At 40.0% G+C, this 20,810-nt stretch overlaps 1 protein-coding gene across 1 annotated transcript in view; it reads right to left on the minus strand.

Moving 5' to 3' along the window:
* Window positions 1-20,810, minus strand: part of LOC123246916 (aryl hydrocarbon receptor-like) — a 125,667-nt gene that overhangs the window by 42,886 nt on the left and 61,971 nt on the right. Inside the window, exons 5-6 of the mRNA XM_044675691.1 lie at window positions 9,858-9,878; window positions 4,513-4,615 (exon numbers count right to left, since the gene is read on the minus strand). Of these exons, the coding sequence (XP_044531626.1) occupies window positions 4,513-4,615; window positions 9,858-9,878 (124 nt within the window). The remainder of the gene's footprint in view (window positions 1-4,512; window positions 4,616-9,857; window positions 9,879-20,810) is intronic.

Here is a 20,810-nt window from a genome sequence, read left to right on the forward strand (position 1 = left end):
AAAGTAACTCAACTTTCATGTCTTGACCGTGGCTGACGTTGGTGGAGACGTAGGCCCATCCGGTGGGCCAGTGGAGGTGAGGAGACAGAAGTGATCCTGGGGACTTCTTTGCAAATGGGGAAAAATGGATATGACCTTCTTTCTTCATCTGCAAAGGTGGGTGGAGCAGATGGATTCTCAAGCCCCTTCCAGCACCAATTATCTATCATTTCATATTGTAAAGCACGCGGGCCTCATCTTCAAAGTGGCTGCTGCTAAAAGACCATTCCAACTGGGGAAGGGCCACCTGAGTCTAACTGAAATGCTAGGCTGAAAGCAATTTTGAAATGAGGCCTGTGCCACCGAGGCAGCAAAGGATTCAGAAAAATTCAAGAACAGCCAATGTGTTAAGAAACCAAAGTCCAGGAGGAAAGGAAAGTGCCAAGGCCTCAGACAAGGAAGTCCCCCAAAGGAGAAAAGGCCCAAGAGTTAAAAACTGCCCAGACTGAATAGACAGAGGCTGGCTAGCTGACATCTGGGTGGAGACAATGGTTACTTAATTAGATCTCTGGAAGCCCCAAGCCTGAAGAGCACCAAGAGGAGAAAGGATTTATTCAAAAATTTCAACAAAAGCTTGATGAGATCTGGGTGGCTTCATTAGTGCACCAGGAAATTAGAGGCACAAGAAGAGAAGTCCACCCCCTCCCCAGGCTCTGGCCATGTACCTGCTAGGAAGCAGAAGGTAGAGCAGGATGGAATTCCAAATTGCTTTCAAAGAGGGAAGTTAAACAAAAGCTTTTGAAGACTCAGCTGGAGCCAAAGAGGACTCTCCAAACCTTAGGCTGCAAGCACCAGGTCAACCATGAACACAGGGAGAATGGAGCCAATGCATGGTCAACAGTCCAAATGAACAACAGAGAGTCAGTTCTCAGGTTTTCTCTTTTTAGATTCCATTCTTACTCATCTGCTGATTTTGGACAGTTAAAGTGCAAGGAGAATCCAGTTTCAGAACTCAGACCTAAAAGAGTTCTTTTTCATTTTACAGAAAAGGAAATGAAGACCCCCAGAAGGGATGTGATTGGCCAAAAGTTCACAGTGATGATAAATGACATTTTTGGCAGATGAACCCAATCCCTCAGTCAACAAATCCTATAGTCTCAAGGACACTATATTGTCCAAGTGATAGCAACTCATTCTTGCATAAAGGAATTTCAGTGATGGAATATATCAATCTACCATCCTTCCATCCTTTGGAGAGGGTTTAAGGAGTCTTTCAAAGTAGAGTCAGCAACAGGGGTTAGACCATGGATGACTCCCCAATGCTCCAGGCTTAACTTGTATTTACTGTACTTAGATCTCACTGATGCTGGTAAGAATTGGTTCTAGAATGTTTCCAGGAATTAGTCAAGCTAACTAGTCTGGAGTCCAGCCTTTCTTCTCTCCCCTTTTATAAAAATTGGGATGACATTGGCCTTTCTGCAGATCTTCAGTGTCTTTCCCATTCTCCACCATCTTTCCAAGCCACTAACTACATTTTTCAGGTGAGAACACAGAGATCCAGGCAGGTCAAGTGACTTACTCACCATCACACAGTGGCAGAGAAAGAACTCAGAGCCCCATCTTTGGAATCCAAGTATAGAGCTCTTTCCAAGTCTCCTCCTTGTCCCTCTTAAGAGGCAGGTTAAGTATCTTGTCCAAGATCACCTGTACCCATGTCATTTTGGGACTATGATCCTTGTGAGGAAGACATTAAGCCTAAATCTGCCTGCAATTTCCTTCCATTTCTCCTGGTTTTGTCCTTTGGGACTAAACATAACAAGACAAATCTCTCTCCATATCTCAATTCTTCAAATATATGAAGCTATTAGTACACCTCCCCCAGTACTGCTCTTCTCCAGGCTAAACATCCATAACTCCTGCAACCGAAAGAAACCGAATATAGCATGAACCTGATGCCAGTCAATTCCATAGAGTAGTGCACAGCAAATACTTCATCACCTTGGCATATTCTAGGAAATAATTTACAGCTGATGGCTTAAAGAGTCTTCTGAAGTTGGCAAACCACTTTACAGACATTATGCCACTTGAGCTTTGTGATACTCCTGTAAGGGAGGTAGCATGGTTATTCTTTTTTTTTTTTAAGTTTTTGTTTTGAATATTTTCCCATAGTTCCATGTTTCATGCTCTTTCCCTCTCCCCCAAACCCCCCTAACCTCCCTTAGCCAACGCACAATTCCACTGGGATTTACATGTATCATTGATCAAGACCTAATTCCATATTATTGATAGTTATATTAGAGTTATCGTTTAGTGTCTACAAACCCAATCACATCCCCATCAGCCCATGTGTTCAAGCAGTTGTTTTTCTTCTGTGTTTCTTCTCCCACAGTTCTTCCTCCAAATGTGGTTGGTTTTCTTTCTCAATAAGTCCCTCAGCCTTGCTCTGGATCCTTGCATTGCTGCTAGTAGAAGTCTATTGTGTTCTATTGTACCACAGAGTATCAGCCTCTGTGTACAATGTTCTCCTGGTTCTAGCATGGTTATTCTTAAGTCAATTTAAAGATTAGTGAACTGAGGCTCAGAAATCAAGGGCCTTGCTCAAAGTTATATAAATTGGACATTTCAGAAGCAAGATTGGAACCTAGGTCTTCACGTCTCCATGTCCAGATTTCTAACTACTCTCACCCTGAAAGGAGCTAAGAAGGAGTAGTTTTCAGGAGGGTAGAGAATATACCAGGAAAGCCCGTACTCTCTGCACTTAAAAAATATCCCTAGCAGGAATTAAAACTAAAGTTAGTTTGTTTGTTTTTTAATTCTAATTTGCTGAGTAAAAGAAGTTAGAAATAAGACAGCCAACTGAGAGGAAGGTAAGTTTCAGTTCATTCTGAGGAAGTACTTTCTAACATTAAGCAATCCAACAAAAGCGAACTTATTGATTCATTGGAATGGGCTGCCATGTAAGATAGTAAACTCCCTATCAGTTAGAGTGTACAAGTAGGGGATGAAATACTGTGGTCTCTAAAGTCCTTCCTACCTCTAAAGGTTTTCCCTCTATAAATCATTGAGTCATAGAAGTTTTGTTTTAAACCCTTACCTTCTATGTTAGTATCAATTCTAAGACAAAAGAGCAGCAAGGGCTAGGCGGTTGGGGTTAAGTGACGTTCCCAAGGTCACACATCTAGAAAGTATATGAGGCCAGTTTTGAATCCATGGCATCCCTTCTCCAGGCTTGGTGCCCTTATCCCCTGGTCTACCTAGTTGCCCCTAAATCACAGAAGTTTTATTCTATGAAATAAAAACTTGGCCACTTTTGACTTAAATAATATGGTCCTGAGCAACATAAGTCTTTCATGAGACTAACCAGGATATCCCAGGCTTAATAGAGCCATTCTCACTATCTCTAGTCCCACCTCCACTGGGATGCATTGCATGCCAAGTTCTGCCCACCTCTTGAGTATCTCCTCCCTGCTTATTCAACCCTGTGCATCTAAACACTCATGAACTTCACCACTGAACCAAAGGGTTCCTCTTTTTCCCCCAATTTTGGCATCACATCTCTTACCTGAATGTCTCTGCAGCAGCTTCCTCCCAGTCCTGGGATGCATCTTTCCTTCTGGAAGACTCATAGAAGGTAGACTTTCTTTGGGAAGTCTTCCTTAATCCTTCCAGATGTCCATGCTCTCTCTCTACCTAGCTAAATGATCTAATATTTACTTATCTGTTAATGTGCTGGGTGGCCAAGTAGAATGGAATCTCCTTGAGTATAAGAAGCATTTTAAATATAAATATGAACATCTAATAAGATTTCTTATCACCAGTACCCCATGCATGGTATCCTGCACATAGTAGGTCCTTAATAAATATCCATTATATTGGAGGATTGGACTTAGGGGCCAGTAAGACCTAGGTATGAATCCTGTCTTAGCAGTTATATTGTTTTATGACTTTGGGCAAAGTACTTAACTTTCAGGGCAATTGGGTGGCTCAATGAATAGAGAGCCAGATCTAGAGACTGGAGGTTCTGGGTTCACATCTGGCCTCAGACACTGGATAGCCATGTGACCCTGGGCAAGTCACTTAACCCCCATTGCTTCTTCTGTCTTAGAACTAATACATAGTATTATTCTAAGATAGTAGGTAAGGGTTTCATATATATACTTCCTTGTGCCTAAGTTTCCTTTTCTGTGAAGTAGAGATAATAATAGCATCTACCTCTCAGGGCTGCAAGAGGATAATATTAGTTAGTATTGTTATTGTGATTAACCAACAATGTTGGGTAAACACTTGTGTCTTGCATTACAGATCTGCGTCTCTTGACTCTGCCCCAAATCACTCATTTTTGAAGCCAAGTAAGATCCTGTACTGTGAAATAAAAATGTCTGTTTACTATAGCAGGAAGGTGAAAATACATTTGAAAAAAAAGTCTTTCTGGTGAACTCTCTGCCGATATAACTCTGCTATGAACCAGGTCCCAGTGGATCTCCCTCCTCACCACTCCTGCCTCAGAAGGAGACACGGGTATCTTTCACCTACCTGAAGAAGCAAGTCCCCTTCAGAAAAGACATCCCTGTCGATGTGGGGAGGCATCTTGTCATTTCCTCCTGAATTTGCAGAGTGCTCTTTGGGCTGGTCTGCACTAGGGTTCTTCAAAATGGCTGAAAAAGAGGAAGTGGGTTCATTATAACCTAAGGGCTGGACAAATTCCACCTGCTCTTCCTAGATTTCTTGGACACAAAATATGATCCAATTATCCTCTCTGTTCACCAAACTGGCATGCCGTCTCCCACTTCCAAAGAAATTCTCTGAGCCTTTCCTCATGTTTAGAATTGCTCTCCCACCCTGTCTCCACCCACTGAAAGCCATCTCTTCTTTCAAATCTCATCTCAGATGCTTCCCCCTCTATGAAGTCTTCTCTGACTTCTCTGACTTTCTTCACCCAACCTCTTACATGTACACAGAGCTGTAAGAGTCCTTTCTCCTTGTTTAATTTCCCAAGAGACCATCAAATGGAGCTGTCCTTTGTTCTTATTCTTTATCTTGTATTATATTTATGTACAGGTCATTCAATTTCACAAATTTTTTTTTTAAACCCTTGTACTTCGGTGTATTGTCTCATAGGTGGAAGATTGGTAAGGGTGGGCAATGGGGGTCAAGTGACTTGCCCAGGGTCACACAGCTGGGAAGTGGCTGAGGCCGGATTTGAACCTAGGACCTCCTGTCTCTAGGCCTGGCTCTCACTCCACTGAGCTACCCAGCTGCCCCTAATTTCACAAATTTTTATCAATTACTCACATAAGTCAAGGACTATACAAAATGCTGGGAATACAGATTTTTTAAAACGTTGAACAGCTCTTCCCCTCAGGGAGCTTATATCTTAGTGGAATTTCCCAAAAAATTTCCTTGTGTTCATTTTATATATATTCATTATCTATTTATATTTGTATATACCGTTTCCCACCATAGACTGGCAAATCCCTTGAGGCCAGGGTATCTTTTGTTTTTACTTTGTTTCTCAAGTACATAGAATAATATGTGGAATGGATTAGACAATAATAAAAGTTTCTTGGCTAAATGATTGGCTCACTGTCACACCCATAACATTAAAGGAAAAGTGTCTTGAAAGAAGGCCCTGGGTTATTTCTTTTATTTATATACCCAGCGCCAAAGAAAACAATAAATGGCCCCAGTCTCTCATGTTTGACTTTGCAATGGGAACATCAAGGATTCCAAAGACGCACACATCAAAATTGTCATGGGACTGGCACTGGCATAGGATAGCAGTGAACAAGATTTGGGACATTTGTTCCATTCCATGGTTATCCTTAAGTAGATTTTTGCTGTGTTATTATCATATTTCATTCACAATGTGATGCTAGTATATATCCTATCAAAATAGGGTTTTCATAAATCCAAAGCTTAGGTGAAAATCCAAAAAGTCTTCACTGTTTCTTGAGCCAACTGCCTCCCCAGGGCTTATCTTCTATGAGTCTTTACACCTTCTGTGGGCACAGCTTCTAGGGCCAATATTTCAGGTACAAATATTTATGTTCATTTGAATCTTGCACACCCCAGAGGCCCACCACTACAAGACCACTAGGAACATTCCTGAGTTCTACTTGTTGTTGGTCAGTAGTGTTGACGTGGAACCCCCATCAGGGCCAAGCCCAAGCTGAGTGACTCTTCTGGTCTCCAGAAGCCTCTCCCAGGATCTAACTCAGGCCCTTCACGTTATATATGAGACTGCTGGCACTGCCTAATGCGACAGAGTCACTTGGCTTGGGCTTGGCCCTGTTGGGAATGATCATCCCCACTCAAGCTCAAAATAAGGTCTATTGTTAGTCTGAGAAGTGGGACTTTCCCTCTGGTACGACTTCTATTGTGACAAGGTCCTTTCACCTTCAAGCTAAATAAACTGTGGTTCATTAAATCTTTCTAGGTTACAAGTTTGAGGGCTTCTAGATTCCACATCGACAGTAGTTTTCAATTGTGTCTACCTCCTCATGACTCATTTGGGGTTTTCTTGGTGAAGATAATAGAGTGGTCTGCCAATTCCTTCTCTGTATAATTTTACATATGAGGAAACTGAGGCAAACAGGACGAAGTGACTTGTCCAGAGTCACAAAGCTCTCTGGGGCTGGATTTAAATTCTGGTCTTCCTGACTCCAGATCCAGCACTCTTTACACTGTCCCACCTACTGAATCCTACTCATGGACACTCAGCAGCAGAACCAACCATTGAACTCAAGTCACAGAATCACAGAAATTTTTTTAGTCTTGGAAGGGATCCCAGGGATCGTTTAATCGATTCCATGCTCCAAAATGAATCTACCCAACATCACTTGACAAGTGGTCATCTAGTCCTAGCCTGAAAAACTCTAATGAGAGAAAACCTGATACCTCCTGAAGCACTTATTTCCATTCATGGAATCTCTAAGTGTTGGAAAGTTTGGGGTTTTTAAAAATAATATCCATTATAAAGCACTTAGCATAGCGCCAGGTACATAGTAACTGCTATAGAGAAGTCTGCTATTATTATTAGCTATTACTATGTGCCAGACACTGGGCTAGGTAGTAGGGACACACCTAAAACAAAAGAATGCTGTTGACTGACTGTAGAGCTGGTATCCTTTTGACTACTCCACAAAATAATGATAAAATAATTACAATAATAATGATAATTATAATCATAGCATTTACACCATATACTATGTGCCAGGCACTGTGCTAAGCACTTTACAAATATTATCTATCTCATTTAATCCTCACATCAACCTATAAAGGTAGGAGCTGTTGTTATTTCCATTTTACAGATGAGGAAATTGAGGCAAACAGAGGTTAGGTGACTAAACACACACACAAACAACAACAACAACTACTACTACTAAGTAAGATAGGATTACTGCCCTCAGGAATTTATAGTCTAGTAGAGCATATTTTCAAAATTAATCTGCAATATTTCAAAATATGCTATTTGTCTAAGAAAATGTGAACAAGGTTAAGTCACATGGGGGAAATTTAATCTTGACTTCCATGTCAACTTGGATAGCTCTGACCAAAGAACTTTCTTTTGATTGACTGTTAAGTTTTGAGTTCGAAATTTTCCAGAAAGCTTCTGATTTTAAAATCCAGATGACTCTTGCATGTTCAGTAAATGCATTTTGGGTCACATTGTCACCTCTGCTTTAAGGGGGAGAAGGGGATTAGAGCTCATACAACATAGTTTTAGACAAAACTCGTGTAATAAGAATACATGCATTGGAGATCTTTTTTCTCCTTGAAATGGAAACATTCACTTAGAAAATTATCAGTCCATCCATATCCCACTCCCAGCCTGGATTTATGATTAGGGAGGAGATGAGGAGATGAGTGAGATTCTGCTTGAAGGTACTTTTTTTTTTTTTTTTTTTTTTTGCTTTCCCTAAGACAATGATGGCTAACCTTTTAGAGATGCAGTGCCAAGCCCTGCCCTCACCCCCCAAACTGAGTGCTGTGCCCCTCTCCCCCCAATGAGTGCCAGGATCCCCCTACCCCACACAAGGGTAGGGAGAAAGTACTCCCATTGGGCTGCTGGGTGGAGGGGTGGGTGATGTGAAAAAATGTCTTCAGGAGTGGTGGAGAGGAAGAAGAGGAGCTATTCTGCCTGAGTCCCTCTGCCTTTCTAGTAATGAACTTTGGCAGGCAGAGGGCAGAGCATGGAGGGCATCCACACGCCCACAGGGAGATCTCTGTGTGTTGCCTTTGGCACCCGTGCCATAGGTTCACCATCACTGCCCTAAGCCAATGAAAATTCAAGCCACTCCATTCATTCATTCCCAGAGATCTCTTAATTGTCAAATGTAATGATTTCTCCTCAACTCTAACGTTTGTCCACCTCTCTGCTACATTTAACACTGCTGCCCACTCCCTGCTCCTAGATGCTCTTTTCTCTCTGACTTTTTCTAACATTCTTCTCTCCTGGTTCACCTCCTATCTGACTACACCTTAGTCTCTGCTGCCTTGTCATACACATCATACCCCTAACAGTGGGTATTCCCTAAGCTAAAACCCTTCTCTTCTATTATACTCCATTTGGTCATCTCATTTCCCATGGTTTTCACTGTTCTCTCCATGTAAATGAAAATTAGATCTCTGTCTGTCTAGCTATACACACGCAGCCCCATCTCTGCCCCCAAACTTTAGTTCTATATCATCATTTGCCTACTAGATATTTCTAAGTGGATGTTTCAGACATAGCTTAAACTCAACATGTCTAAAACTAAATTCATTGTTTTTCCCTTATCCTCCTCTCCTGAATGTCCCTATTTCTGTCACGGGCACCACCATGTCTCTAGTGTCTCAGTTTCATAATCTTGGCATTATCTAGGAGTCCTCACTCTCTCACCTTAAAAAGGAATGAAATAAGTATTTATTAAGCATTTATCATGTGCCAGGTACAGTACCAAGTACTGGAGATAAAAATACAAGCAAAACCAATGGCATGCCCTGTCCCCAAGGAGCTTACATTCTAACAGGAGAAGACAATATACAAAAAGGAGAGCTGAAAAGAGATGAATGAGGAATGAAATTAGGGTTTGTACATCTGGAAGTCAAGAAAAGGTCCAGGAAGGCTATGCAGAATGGCCTGGGTCCTGCAAAAGGGAGGACCTAGGAAGAACTCACTAATGGGAACAGGGGGAGGTATTAGATGATATTCAGGTTGAGAAAACCAGAGAGGTGGTTACAAATTCCAGGATAAAGAGACCATAGGCATAGAGGGAAGTTCTGGGATAAAAACAATGTCAGAGTCATAGTTTGAAACTTTGCAAACTATCCAAACAGTAGCCAGTTCTTGACATTTCTACATTCTTATAATCTCTCACACCCTGCTTCCCTCCATTCACACAGCTACCAGGTTAGTTCATGTCCTCGTTACCTCTCACCTAGATTATTGCAATAGTCTTCGAAATGTTCTCCCTGTCTCCACTCTCCCCACCCGAATTCATTCTATACACGGCTGCCAAAAGTAGTCTCTCTTAAGTGCAAATCTGATCACATGACTCCCTTACTCAACCAACTCCTACAGTATCTTATTGCCTCTGGGAGAAAATATAAACTTTCTGTTCTAGCTTGTAAAGCCCTACATGGCCTGGTCCCAGCCAAGCTCTCTAACATCGCTAGGGATTATTTCTGCCCTCGCACACTCATCCACCTATCTAGCCATTTAAGAAGCAGAGTCCAACCTACTCATATCTTTTTTTATTCAATTTTATTTCTTTCAATTATAGGTAGAAATGATGTTTGACAGTTGTTTTCTGATATTTTATGGTTCCAATTCTCTCCCTTCCTCCCTCTACTTTCCCAAGCAGTAAATAGTTTGATAAAGTGCTTTCATGCAATACATATTTCCATATTCCCCAGGTCTTGACTAAAGACATATCACATATACAATAAGAAAATTCACGAAGGAAATAAAATGAAGGATGGTGCACTTTGGTCTGAAATCAGATTCCAACAGTTCCTTCTCTGGCTGTGCATATAGCATTTTTTTAATCAAGATTCCCACAGTTATCTTGGAACTTTATTTTGCTGATAATAGTTTAGTCCTCCACAGTTGATCATTGTACAATATTTCTGTTAATATATATACCATTCTCTTGGTTCTGCTCACTTCACTTTTTATTAGTTCATATAAGTCTTTCCAGGTGTTTCTGAATTCTATATCATTCATAATTTCTTAGGACACAATAGTTTTCCATTACCACCATATACCACAACTTGTTCATCCATTCCCCAACTGATGGAAGACCCTTCCATTTCAAATTATTTGCTACTAAAAAAAGAGCTGCTAAAAATATTCTTATACAACCAGTTCCTTTTCTCCTATCTGATCTCTTTGGGATACAGATCAAGTAGTGGTATTTCTGGGTCAAAGGATATGCATAATTTTATGGCTCTTCAGATGTGGTTCCATATTGCTCTTCAGAATGGTTATATCAATTCACAGCTCCAATAACAAAGTATTAATGTTCCAATTTTCCCACATCCTCTCCAACATTTATCATTTTCTGGTCATATTTGTAAGAATTAAAATTCTGATACTGGTCTTAAATTAATAAAGTTTATTAGAATCACTCAGATAGGTAAAAGATGAGAAATAGGTAGAAAGATAAGAGATTTATAGCCTAATCTCATATTAGCTGCACTGATAGGTGAGAAGTGATATCACAGCTACTCATATCTATTAAAGCAAATTGCCCTTTCTAGTCAGAGTAGTCTATTCACTGTTTGGCATATCCTTCAGCAACATGAATCCACTTCTCTAACTCCAAGCATGTTTCCTCTTATTGAAGCACTTTCTTATCCCTCTTTGCCCACCCTCCAAATCCAGTCTTAAGATCATAAATGTAGGATCTGGAAGTGACCATAGAGATTTTAGTGCAATTAGCTTATTTTTGCAGATGAGAAAACCAAGGCTATAGAGGTAAAGTTTGTGGGGAGCTATTGAGGGGGTTTCCTTGATTCAATTTAAAGAGTTCACAAGATAGTGAGATGCCCTTACAAATGAATTGCCCAAGGTCAGACAAACAATAATTAATAGAGCTGAGTACTTTTTCCCATCTTCAAAAATCTCATCTTTCTTTCAAAAGCCTGATGAAGTCCTACCATCTCTATGATGCTTTCCTTGAATCTCTCCAAATTTCAGTGATCTTTTCTGGTGCTGAATGGTGTGCCTCACACCTTGATCCCTCATTTCCCTCCTGCTCCATAAATGTGGATTTCTCTCTTAGGCTCTGCTCTCTTCTCCTTTTGCACTCTCTCTTTTTGTGATTTCAATAGCTTCTCTGGGTTCAGTTGTCATCTCTGCACATGTCACCCCAAGATCTAAAACTAGTCTAATCTTTCACCTAAAATCCAGTCTCCCATCTTCATTTGCCTGCTGGACAGCTCCTATATGTCTTACAAGCACAGCAAATAATTGTATGAACTGAACTGAACATCTTCCCCCACTCCACTCCAATGCTCTTCCTTTGAATCTCCCCACCTTCTTTATTTCCATCACTGGCACTACCCACCTTCAGCAATCCAGGCTCAAAAATTTAGGAATCTGACTTGACTGTTCCCTCTCACAGATGCCCCCTTCCTCATATGAAACAGTTGTTAGGTCTTCTATACCAAGAATCTTTCTCATATCCATCACTTTTTTTGCTTAAAAATCATTATTCTATTTGTGGTGAGGAACATTCCTTTCAAGGTTGGCTACCCCTAGGTTTTACCCCATTGGCTGTACATCTCTGAGTATATGGACTCTAATGAGTACTATACAGAGCCAGGAAAAAGACTCTTTCTTCTCCTAACATGTTTAGCTAGGGAATAAGACTTGGGGTGGGGAAGTAAGGGAGTGGCATTTTCACTGCCTACAAAGTTTGTAAAAGATCCAAGGTCTGGATTTAGAAAAGCCTTCTCACATGGAAGAGGGATTTGACTTATTATTCTTGGTCCTCAAAGTCTGAACTAACACTAATGGATAAAAGGTAACAGTATGAGGCAGATCTGGGTCAATTCAAGGAAAAGTCTCCTAATAATCCAAGTTATGCCCACTGTAGGAATAGGTTATCTTAGGGAGAAGTAGAGTCCCCATCTTGGGGGCTGTTTTGCATGTTGTAGTGGAGATTCCTGCTTCGTTCATTGGGTTAGACTAATTGACCTCTAATTCTTTTTCTAATTATGTGAACTGATAAGCATGTAAATATTGATGAGTAGATAAAAGGTAACAAGCATTACTAAAAATCCACCCATCTCTGATCAACTAAGATTTGGCTGTATTTGAAACAAAAGATATTGGGGGAAAAATAAAGAAAAAATCCACAAAATATTGTCTTTTCCTGATAAATACTTCTCTTTACATACCACCCATTGCAGATCCATGCAGATTAAACTAGATGAATCTAGCCAGGTATTTGGAAGAAAAACTAAACATATATGGTCTTCATGATTTCACATTTCTAAGTGTTATCTTTCTGCACAAATAAGCTTATACATGCCCAGTATATGTTTAGCTACATAACCATGCAATGAAATCTCTGATGTTAGTAAGGAAAGATGTCCATTTTTGTTTTTTCAGAGAATAGTTTCCTTGTTCAGGAAAATCCCTCTGATTAGCTTTTACATGTTCATACTATCATAGAGAGGAAAACAACTAAGAGGCCACCTAGCCCCAAATCCTCCTACGTGCAGCACGAATCTCCCTCCCCCCATAATTATAAAACCTCCTCATCTGGTGGCTATCAAGACATTTCTTGAAGTTTGGATGAGATTCCACTGCCCCACCCTCCACACAAGGCAACCCATTCCATTGCTGAACAGCTCCCATGGTTGAGTGTCTTCCTTACATTGATGGATCTTAATAGAGTGGGAAGGGGAGCACAGTTTTCTTAACAAAATTCTCATAGTGTTATAAACAAAAAGGGGGGTTCCTAAGGAGATATAGATATACAGTGATGTGAATGTATCTATCTGTATTCTCCCTAGCTGCAGATGATGGAGAAACACCAACCCCGATTACCCTTGATAATTGTTATAATTTCCCCTTTTCTCTAACAGCTGCCCAGGGAGGACCCCGAAAGGTTAGATGGATGGATAACCTTTCCAGGTCCAACCTGGGGTTGGATAGATTAATATAGGGCTTTGATTTGCCTTTGATCACATTTGATATCTGACTGCACTGACTCCCTCCCCAAGGGTCATGATAAAAGACCACTCAGGAAGGTACTAGTTAAACTCTCTTTATCTAAATCAGGGAAAAGATAAACAGGACAAGGATTGGGGATTGGGGACCCTATCAACCTATTATCTATAACTACTTGACAATCAGGACTGGAGGCTATTGATCCAGTAAAGCTGGAGCTTTATTCTCCACTATCTCTGGCCCATCCTGGCCACAGCCAAACCAGAGAATAGGGAATGCTATTGATGCAGCTGCGTTGGTGATCTTATTCTCTCAGCTTTCTCATTACCAGTGTTTGGTGATGCACTAGCTCTCACAGTCTTCAGGAAATATTCAGATTCTTCCTACCCTCTTCTTCATAGACCTCCCTGCCTCCCTTCACCCCCCACTCAGAGATTTCCCAGTCCAGAGACTCCTGTCCAGAGACCTCCAGAGCCCAGAGACCTAGAGAGACCTCCTCCAATGGCACCTGGGAATATTCTGCGTCTTCCAACTGTCTTCCCTGTCAGCCAAGGTGGCATCCATCATTTCCCAGGTTATGAATATAACAATAGTAAGATCACTGGGACAAAGAGTAAGTATGCCTCATATCAGTATGGAAAGCAATAGATATTTATATTGTGTGATTGAAGTAGACAAAAACCCACAGTCCCAGGCATGTCCAGGAAGCCTGCAGGGAAGAAGATAAAAACCATATTTTCAGGTAGCACCTGCTAATCTCCTCTGAAAGCTGCAGCTTCCCCAGGGGCTCAGACACAATCCATCCCAGAGTTAAATTTATGGCAGGACATATGCCCCCCCACACACTGGTAAACACTGGAATCCTGAGAAAGTGCTAAAAGTCTACCTCTGTGATTTACTGTTTACTTGCTCTGCAGAATCCTCATATGGACACATATGTATAGCTTTGTTCAAAACTACTAAACCCCTCCTTTGGTGCGCTTTCCTGTCCCTCTATAAAATCCAACTCAGCCCCTTTGTTGGGCGCGACTCCTCTCTGAGGCCGCCCCACTGGTTGGTAATAAAGGTAACGGTTCCTATCATTTGGACTTCTGTGTGTCTCTTCGTGCTGCATCAGTTTGCTCCAAAACAAATCAGCAAGTTCAACATTAGAATCAATGAAGCATAATGCTTTTCTGTCTGCAACTATACCCATCCCTTATCTTTTGGGAAAAGCAGAAATGTTTTCTTTATTCTTATGCATTCAGTATAAATAACATTTTCTAATTTGAGAGAGAGAGAGAGAGAGAGAGAGAGAGAGAGAGAGAGAGAGAGAGAGAGAGAACACACTTATTAATCACTTATGCGTCTGCACTGTGACAACTTGGAGGTGTTACCAAAAAAAATAAGACAGTTCCCACTGTCAAGGAACTTATATTCTATTAGAGGAAGAGCAAAGAGAAAGCTCATGGGGCAGAGCTCATGGGGCAGAGAGGAGCAAGGGAGAAGGGTTCCCCTGTAAGAACAAGACATCTGATTAGAGAGATAAATCTCACCAAAGAGTAAGCTGAAAGTGAGCATTGTTGGGAGGGGGGGGGGCATGACAAAATAATAGTATCTTCAGATAGAGACTTACCAATTAGTAAGTAGACCTCAGTGCAACTAGCTTGATGTGAGCAGTGGATTAATTTTTTTCTCTTCTTTATTTGCTTAAATGTGTTAATTACTCGTTAATGGTGATAGTCTTTAAAAATAACCCTTTATTGTTGTTTTTACTGAACAATTCAATTGTTCTGTGATTCTAGATCTTTTTATTTAAAATTTGCTTCCTTTGTACCTTTAATTGGTCTCTTTTTTCTAATTCCTTATTATTTTTTTTTGCAAACAGTTGATTAATTTTCTATTTTTGCTCTCTTGTTAACATGTTCATTCAGGAGCATAAATATGCCTCGGAATTTTGACTGAGCATTGGCTACCCTCCAAAAGCACTGATATGTTGTAGTTATATATCATCATTATTGCTAATATAGTCTACTATTGTTTCTATAATTTTTTCTTTAACTCATGAATTATTTAACCAATTTTGAGTTACCATACTAGAATGCATCCTTTGATCATGTATCCATTAATTATTTTTAAAAAAGATCATAATACATAAAACTAGTACTAAATTTTTTCTTCTCTGAATTTATGCAGAGATTTTTCCAAAGCCTAGAGTATGATTTATAATTATGAATGTTCCTGGTGTTTTCAGGTTGGGGAAAGTACATGATCTTTTTTCATTCAGTTCTCTCCAAGTATTTAACACTTTGTCTCCAGATCTTGCATTTAGTAGGTACCTAATACATGTTTCCTGCTTAGAATTACCTAATAGACCTACTCTCCTAAGTACTCTATTCAAACTCATGTTTTCCCCTACTGCTTAGTCCTTTATTGATGTCGTTGTTAGTTATATTCTCTCACTGGAGTATTAACATCTCTCACTATTGTGGATTTCCCATCTAAGACTCTGAGCAACTCAAATAACTTTTCCTGTATCTATTAAGATTCTATTTCCTTATGCACAAAAGTTTCATGCTGTGTTGCGGTTAGCAATGGTATCTTTGTACATGATGTATAAATATTTTTAAAACCTATCCATGCTTTCTAATTTAATTTCAGGTTTGCCAACTATGAATGTGGCATGTTGGAATCTTCTGGAACTTATAGAAACACAATCCACTGTAGTCTAAACTATCACTGCAAATCTACACACATCTAGGCATGTTATCAGAAGGTAATATATGGTTGGGTTGGGTTTTTTAGTCTATTCAATGATCTATTTAATTTAATAGGGTAATTCTATTCATTTAGATTCAGTATCAATTGTTTAATCATAGAAGTCATTAAATTTGGTTTATACTTTATTGTTTTTTGTTAAATTTGTTTTTTGAGAAGGAACATAGTATGTAGAGCATGAAAAAATAGTATAGAACATATATTCTGTCAGAATATTATATTCAGCTAGAGACAGGGCATTTAGGCAGGACATGAATAAGCTAGAGGGAATCAGGAGAAGATAACTTGAATGGTTATTTAAAAAAATCACTACTCTGAAGGACTGTTAAACCAATAATTCTTCTTCACAGGGCACCTCTCTGATGAGTAGCTCATGATATTGGTGAGAATGACAAGATCCAGATCTCCCAGCTCTATGGCATCACTTCTTCAAGTTTGTGTGTCTGGGGGCAGGAGCTAATGAATTAAATGAGCATTTTACATTCCCTGCATTTTTATGGGATCCTGTGAATTAACACAATTACTATTCTAAGTCAAACACATACCTATTTTATACACTGAGTACCATGAATATATTTAAGATTTTCTCAGATAGTGAGGAAAAATGAATCAAAGAGAGAAAACAGTCCCCTGGGTGATCATCCCATTTCTAGTCTCTGCAAACAAAGAGTCTTTTTTGGGAGGATGTGGGTCAGAGAAGCTTGGACCATGCTGTCCCAAAGATCACTTCTATATACCATGGGAAATGGGCATGCTTTTCAATAAGTATCAATCCATCTCTCTGTCATCAATTGTCTACCTCAGAGGCATCTGTAGTCCTTAAAGACTAAGCACAGGAGTCCTGTGGGTCCCTTAGCAAGGTGCTAGAATGTATTCCTATCTCCACAGTATCCTTCAGACAGCATCCTTTCATGCCATCTCATCAAGCTGATTGGGGCTCCTGTGATCAATGCCCCACCCTTAATGGAAATAAACTTGGATCCCTTTTTGATGGTTTTTCCCAACATTAACTGCCACTAAGACTCATTACTTGTTATTAGCAGTAAATCTAGTTCAATAAGCTATTTTACATATTACAAACTCCAGAAAATCTTTGAGAATTTTACAAATAAATTGTATTAGGACTGGAACGGCGTTATCGACAGAAGTGTTGCTTCCAACTGCCTTCGTATAAGATTGATCCATAATCTCTGGACAGATGTTACTAAACAAAATACCATGATCTCCAAACTTCATGAAATGAAAGACTTTCCAAATATAAAAGACTAGTGGAAGATTTTTAAACCATTAGGGAATAAGATACGATGCATATTATCCATGTTTTTCTAACTGCTGCTGAAGTTGTACCAAGGAAGCTTGTAATGAACCCACAGAAGATGAGTTTATACACCTACTCTTATTCAGTTACAAAAAGTAGTCATTTTGTTCACCAGCAAAGCAGTCCATAAAACAATGAGTATATAAGCATAAATACTAGGCAGTCCAAGCCTAGAGATGAGAGGTTCTGGGTTCAAATATGACCTGACATTTCCTACCTATGTGACCCTGGGCAAGTCACTTAACCTCCCATTGCCTAGCTTTTACCACCACTCTTCTGCCTTGGAATCAACACTTAGTAATGGGTCTAGAATGGAAGGTAAAGCTTTAAAAAATATATAGCATGTTTGCAACTTCCCCTGAGATTCTTTTTATCTCAACCCTATCAAATTTTTAGAAAAAAAAAAGACAATATTTATGACAATAAAAATATTCATCCACAGAACATTAATCATAAATAATGGGATCCAGATGGTGACATATAGCAAGTCAGTTTTTATCCAAATGCCATCAAACTTTTATGGGAACAAAATCATCAGCATCATCTTGACTTCTAGAGGAGACACCCAACATAAAACTACTAAGGAGAAAGCTGTGGCTGTATGTAGCAAGAGCCTTACCAGCATCCTGAAGTCAAAGCTGACCTGGAAGAATATGTATAAAGCTATTAATACTTAATATAATTTTAACATACATTTTTGTATTAATAAGAGGTAGAACAGATTTGGAAACAAAAAAAACTCTACACTATTAATGAAACATAGATGCAATTGCCATATATTACTATAGAAAAATTGATATTTCCTCATTGAAAAGGAAAGAAAGAATTGATAGATTTTCTCCGAGTCCATGACAAACAGTTTAAAAGAGATATTTTGAAGATATAAACTTTTAAAAAGAGATAACCAGTTTAAGAGAAAGACTTTACAAGTAGACATTACTTTGATGAACAATAGTAAAGTTTAACAACAGCGAAACACAACTGAATAAATCAAATGTGACTGGTTGACCTCTAAAGGGATTCTATGAAATAGCTAAGATACAAGATTATAATCAAAAGGTCCTCCATGGGTGACACCTACATGAACTCAACAAGCCATATGTCATAGAAGTGACAAATAGATGGTTGAGTCAGGAAGATTTCTTTAAACATGTTTATGAGGGAAATTAAGAACTGGATGATCAGCACCAGAAATTACAGAAAGCTTAACTATAACTACCTAATCAAAGCAAATGTTATAAAGAAAAGGTCCAAACCAGATCACTGTGGTTTTTAGAAAGGTAAATCTGTAGGCTGAAAAAATCTAGTACCCACAAAATAAGTAGCAAGTCAAAATCTTGCATTTGGAAGGGTATATCCAAAGTTTGCTGGCTTTCATAAGTTAGCTGACAACAAATCTCCATACTATCCATGCCAACCTTAAAATAGTCTTGAGGATTCGACACATAAATTTTATTAGAATTAGGACATTATCACAGGAAAAAATATCATCCATGATAAAATTGATGCACAAAAAGACTTACAAGTAGTATTTTTACAAACCTTTGTCTTCTATGTTAGAATCAATACTGTGTATTGGTTCTAAGACAGAAGAGAAGTAAGGAATGCCCAGTGCCGCACGGCTAGGAAATGTCTGAGGTCATATTTGAACCCAGGACCTCCCATCTCCAGGCCTGGTTCTTTCTCCACTGAGCCACCTCACTGCCCCCTTAAAAGGGTATTTTAAAGCATGTCACCCAACATTCTAATTCTCCACCCTACATAGAATGAAAAGATTTTAAGAAACAGAAAATTCACAGAAGAAAGCAGAATCCTGGGGAAACAGTGAAATGCTTTCCCTCTCCAGCAGCCTGTTTGTTATGTTCATTGAACTGAAGATGTTCCCATTAAGCCTGAAGATGAAAAGCTTACATTGCATTGCTTTGGTCTGGTGGTAAAAAGCAGCTATTTTCATCACCTATGAAACAGGCCACAGGATATTAAATATAAAAGAAAAATAAGAGGAGAATGGCTTGTCTTTGGACTGTTTCTATCTTAATTCCACAGGAGGAGATGAGATCAAGTCAAAAACAATAACTAATGGGGGCAGCTGGGTAGCTCAGTGGAGTGAGAGCCAGGCCTAGAGACAGGAGGTCCTGGGTTCAAATCTGGCCTCAGACACTTCCCAGCTGTGTGACCCTGGGCAAGTCCCTTGACCCCCATGGCCTAGCCCTTACCACTCTTCTGCCTTAGAGCCAATACACAGTATTGACTCCAAGATGGAAGGTGAGGGGTTAAAAACAAACAAACAAACAAAAATAACCAAATGAGCAAACGAAGATGAGAAAAATGAAGTCACCACAACAATAACAATGTGCCGTTTGTGGAGTGGTCTACGTTTGACAAAGCGCTTTCCTTCCATTTTCCTGTTGAAGCTGTAGCACAACCCTATCACACAGGGACTGCTGGGGCTATTATAGACAAGAATCCAGAAGCTGAGGCAGCAGCCAAATGACTCCCTGCTAAGGTCAGTAAGTTGGAAATCAGGTGTAAAAATCCAGGCCCGGAGATCCAAAACCCTCTGAGAGACGTGCGGCAAAATGAGGCCGAGAACCAAGACGTCTGCACCGGGGCCGAGATTCCAACGATAGGAATAAGCCGTGAACTCGAGGAGTGACATGAATCCACTCTCCACAATACTTAATATTGACTGAAAGCTAATTAGAAGGATTTCCCAGGCTAACGATGGCTCCCTTCCTCCAGCACACACACACACACACACACACACACACACACACGCGCGCACACACGCACACACGCACACACGCACACACACACGCACACACACATACACACGCACACACGCACACACACACACACACAGCAGTGAAANCACGCACACACACATACACACGCACACACGCACACACACACACACACGCACACACGCACACACACACGCACACACGCGCGCGCGCACACACGCACACACATGCACACACACACGCACACACAGCAGTGAAATCCTTTTATTTCCCCCACTATAATTGGCTCAATAAGGCCTTTCAGGTCCTACATGTCCATGTCACATTTCATGCGATTTGTGATTCTCATGTTGGGCAGGATGAACAACCAGGCCATTGTTCTTAGTCGCGCCTTTCCTTCCAGGCAAGTGAAGGCATGTTATACATTTCAGCTTTTACTTCAAGTCTCCAGTTCCTCTGTGCCTTCAGGTAAACAATGCAGATTCAATGCCTTTCAGAGCTTGCTTAAATTAAAGAAACTGAATATTCTTGAAAGAAAAAAAACAAAGCCCCAAACATTCCAGTCTTTGATAGGGGCTAGAATGGGGAGGAGGAGAATGGATCTATTTCTACCAGGGAAAGTATACTTCAAGGGGAAAAAGAAGAAAGAAAGAAAAGATTACATGCAAAAAAGTAAGGACTTGAGGTCTATTCATTCAAGATGGTTGTCTCATTTTCTCCCAACACTCGACGACATATGAAAAAAGAAAGAGAGGAGAAATGAAGAAAAAAGGAAGGAAGGAAGGAAGGAAGGAAGGAAGGAAGGAAGGAAGGAAGGAAGGAAGGAAGGAAGGAAGGAAGGAAGGAA

The sequence above is a fragment of the Gracilinanus agilis genome, chromosome 4 (genome assembly GCF_016433145.1).
Source record: "Gracilinanus agilis isolate LMUSP501 chromosome 4, AgileGrace, whole genome shotgun sequence".
Taxonomy (NCBI): Eukaryota; Metazoa; Chordata; class Mammalia; order Didelphimorphia; family Didelphidae; genus Gracilinanus; species Gracilinanus agilis.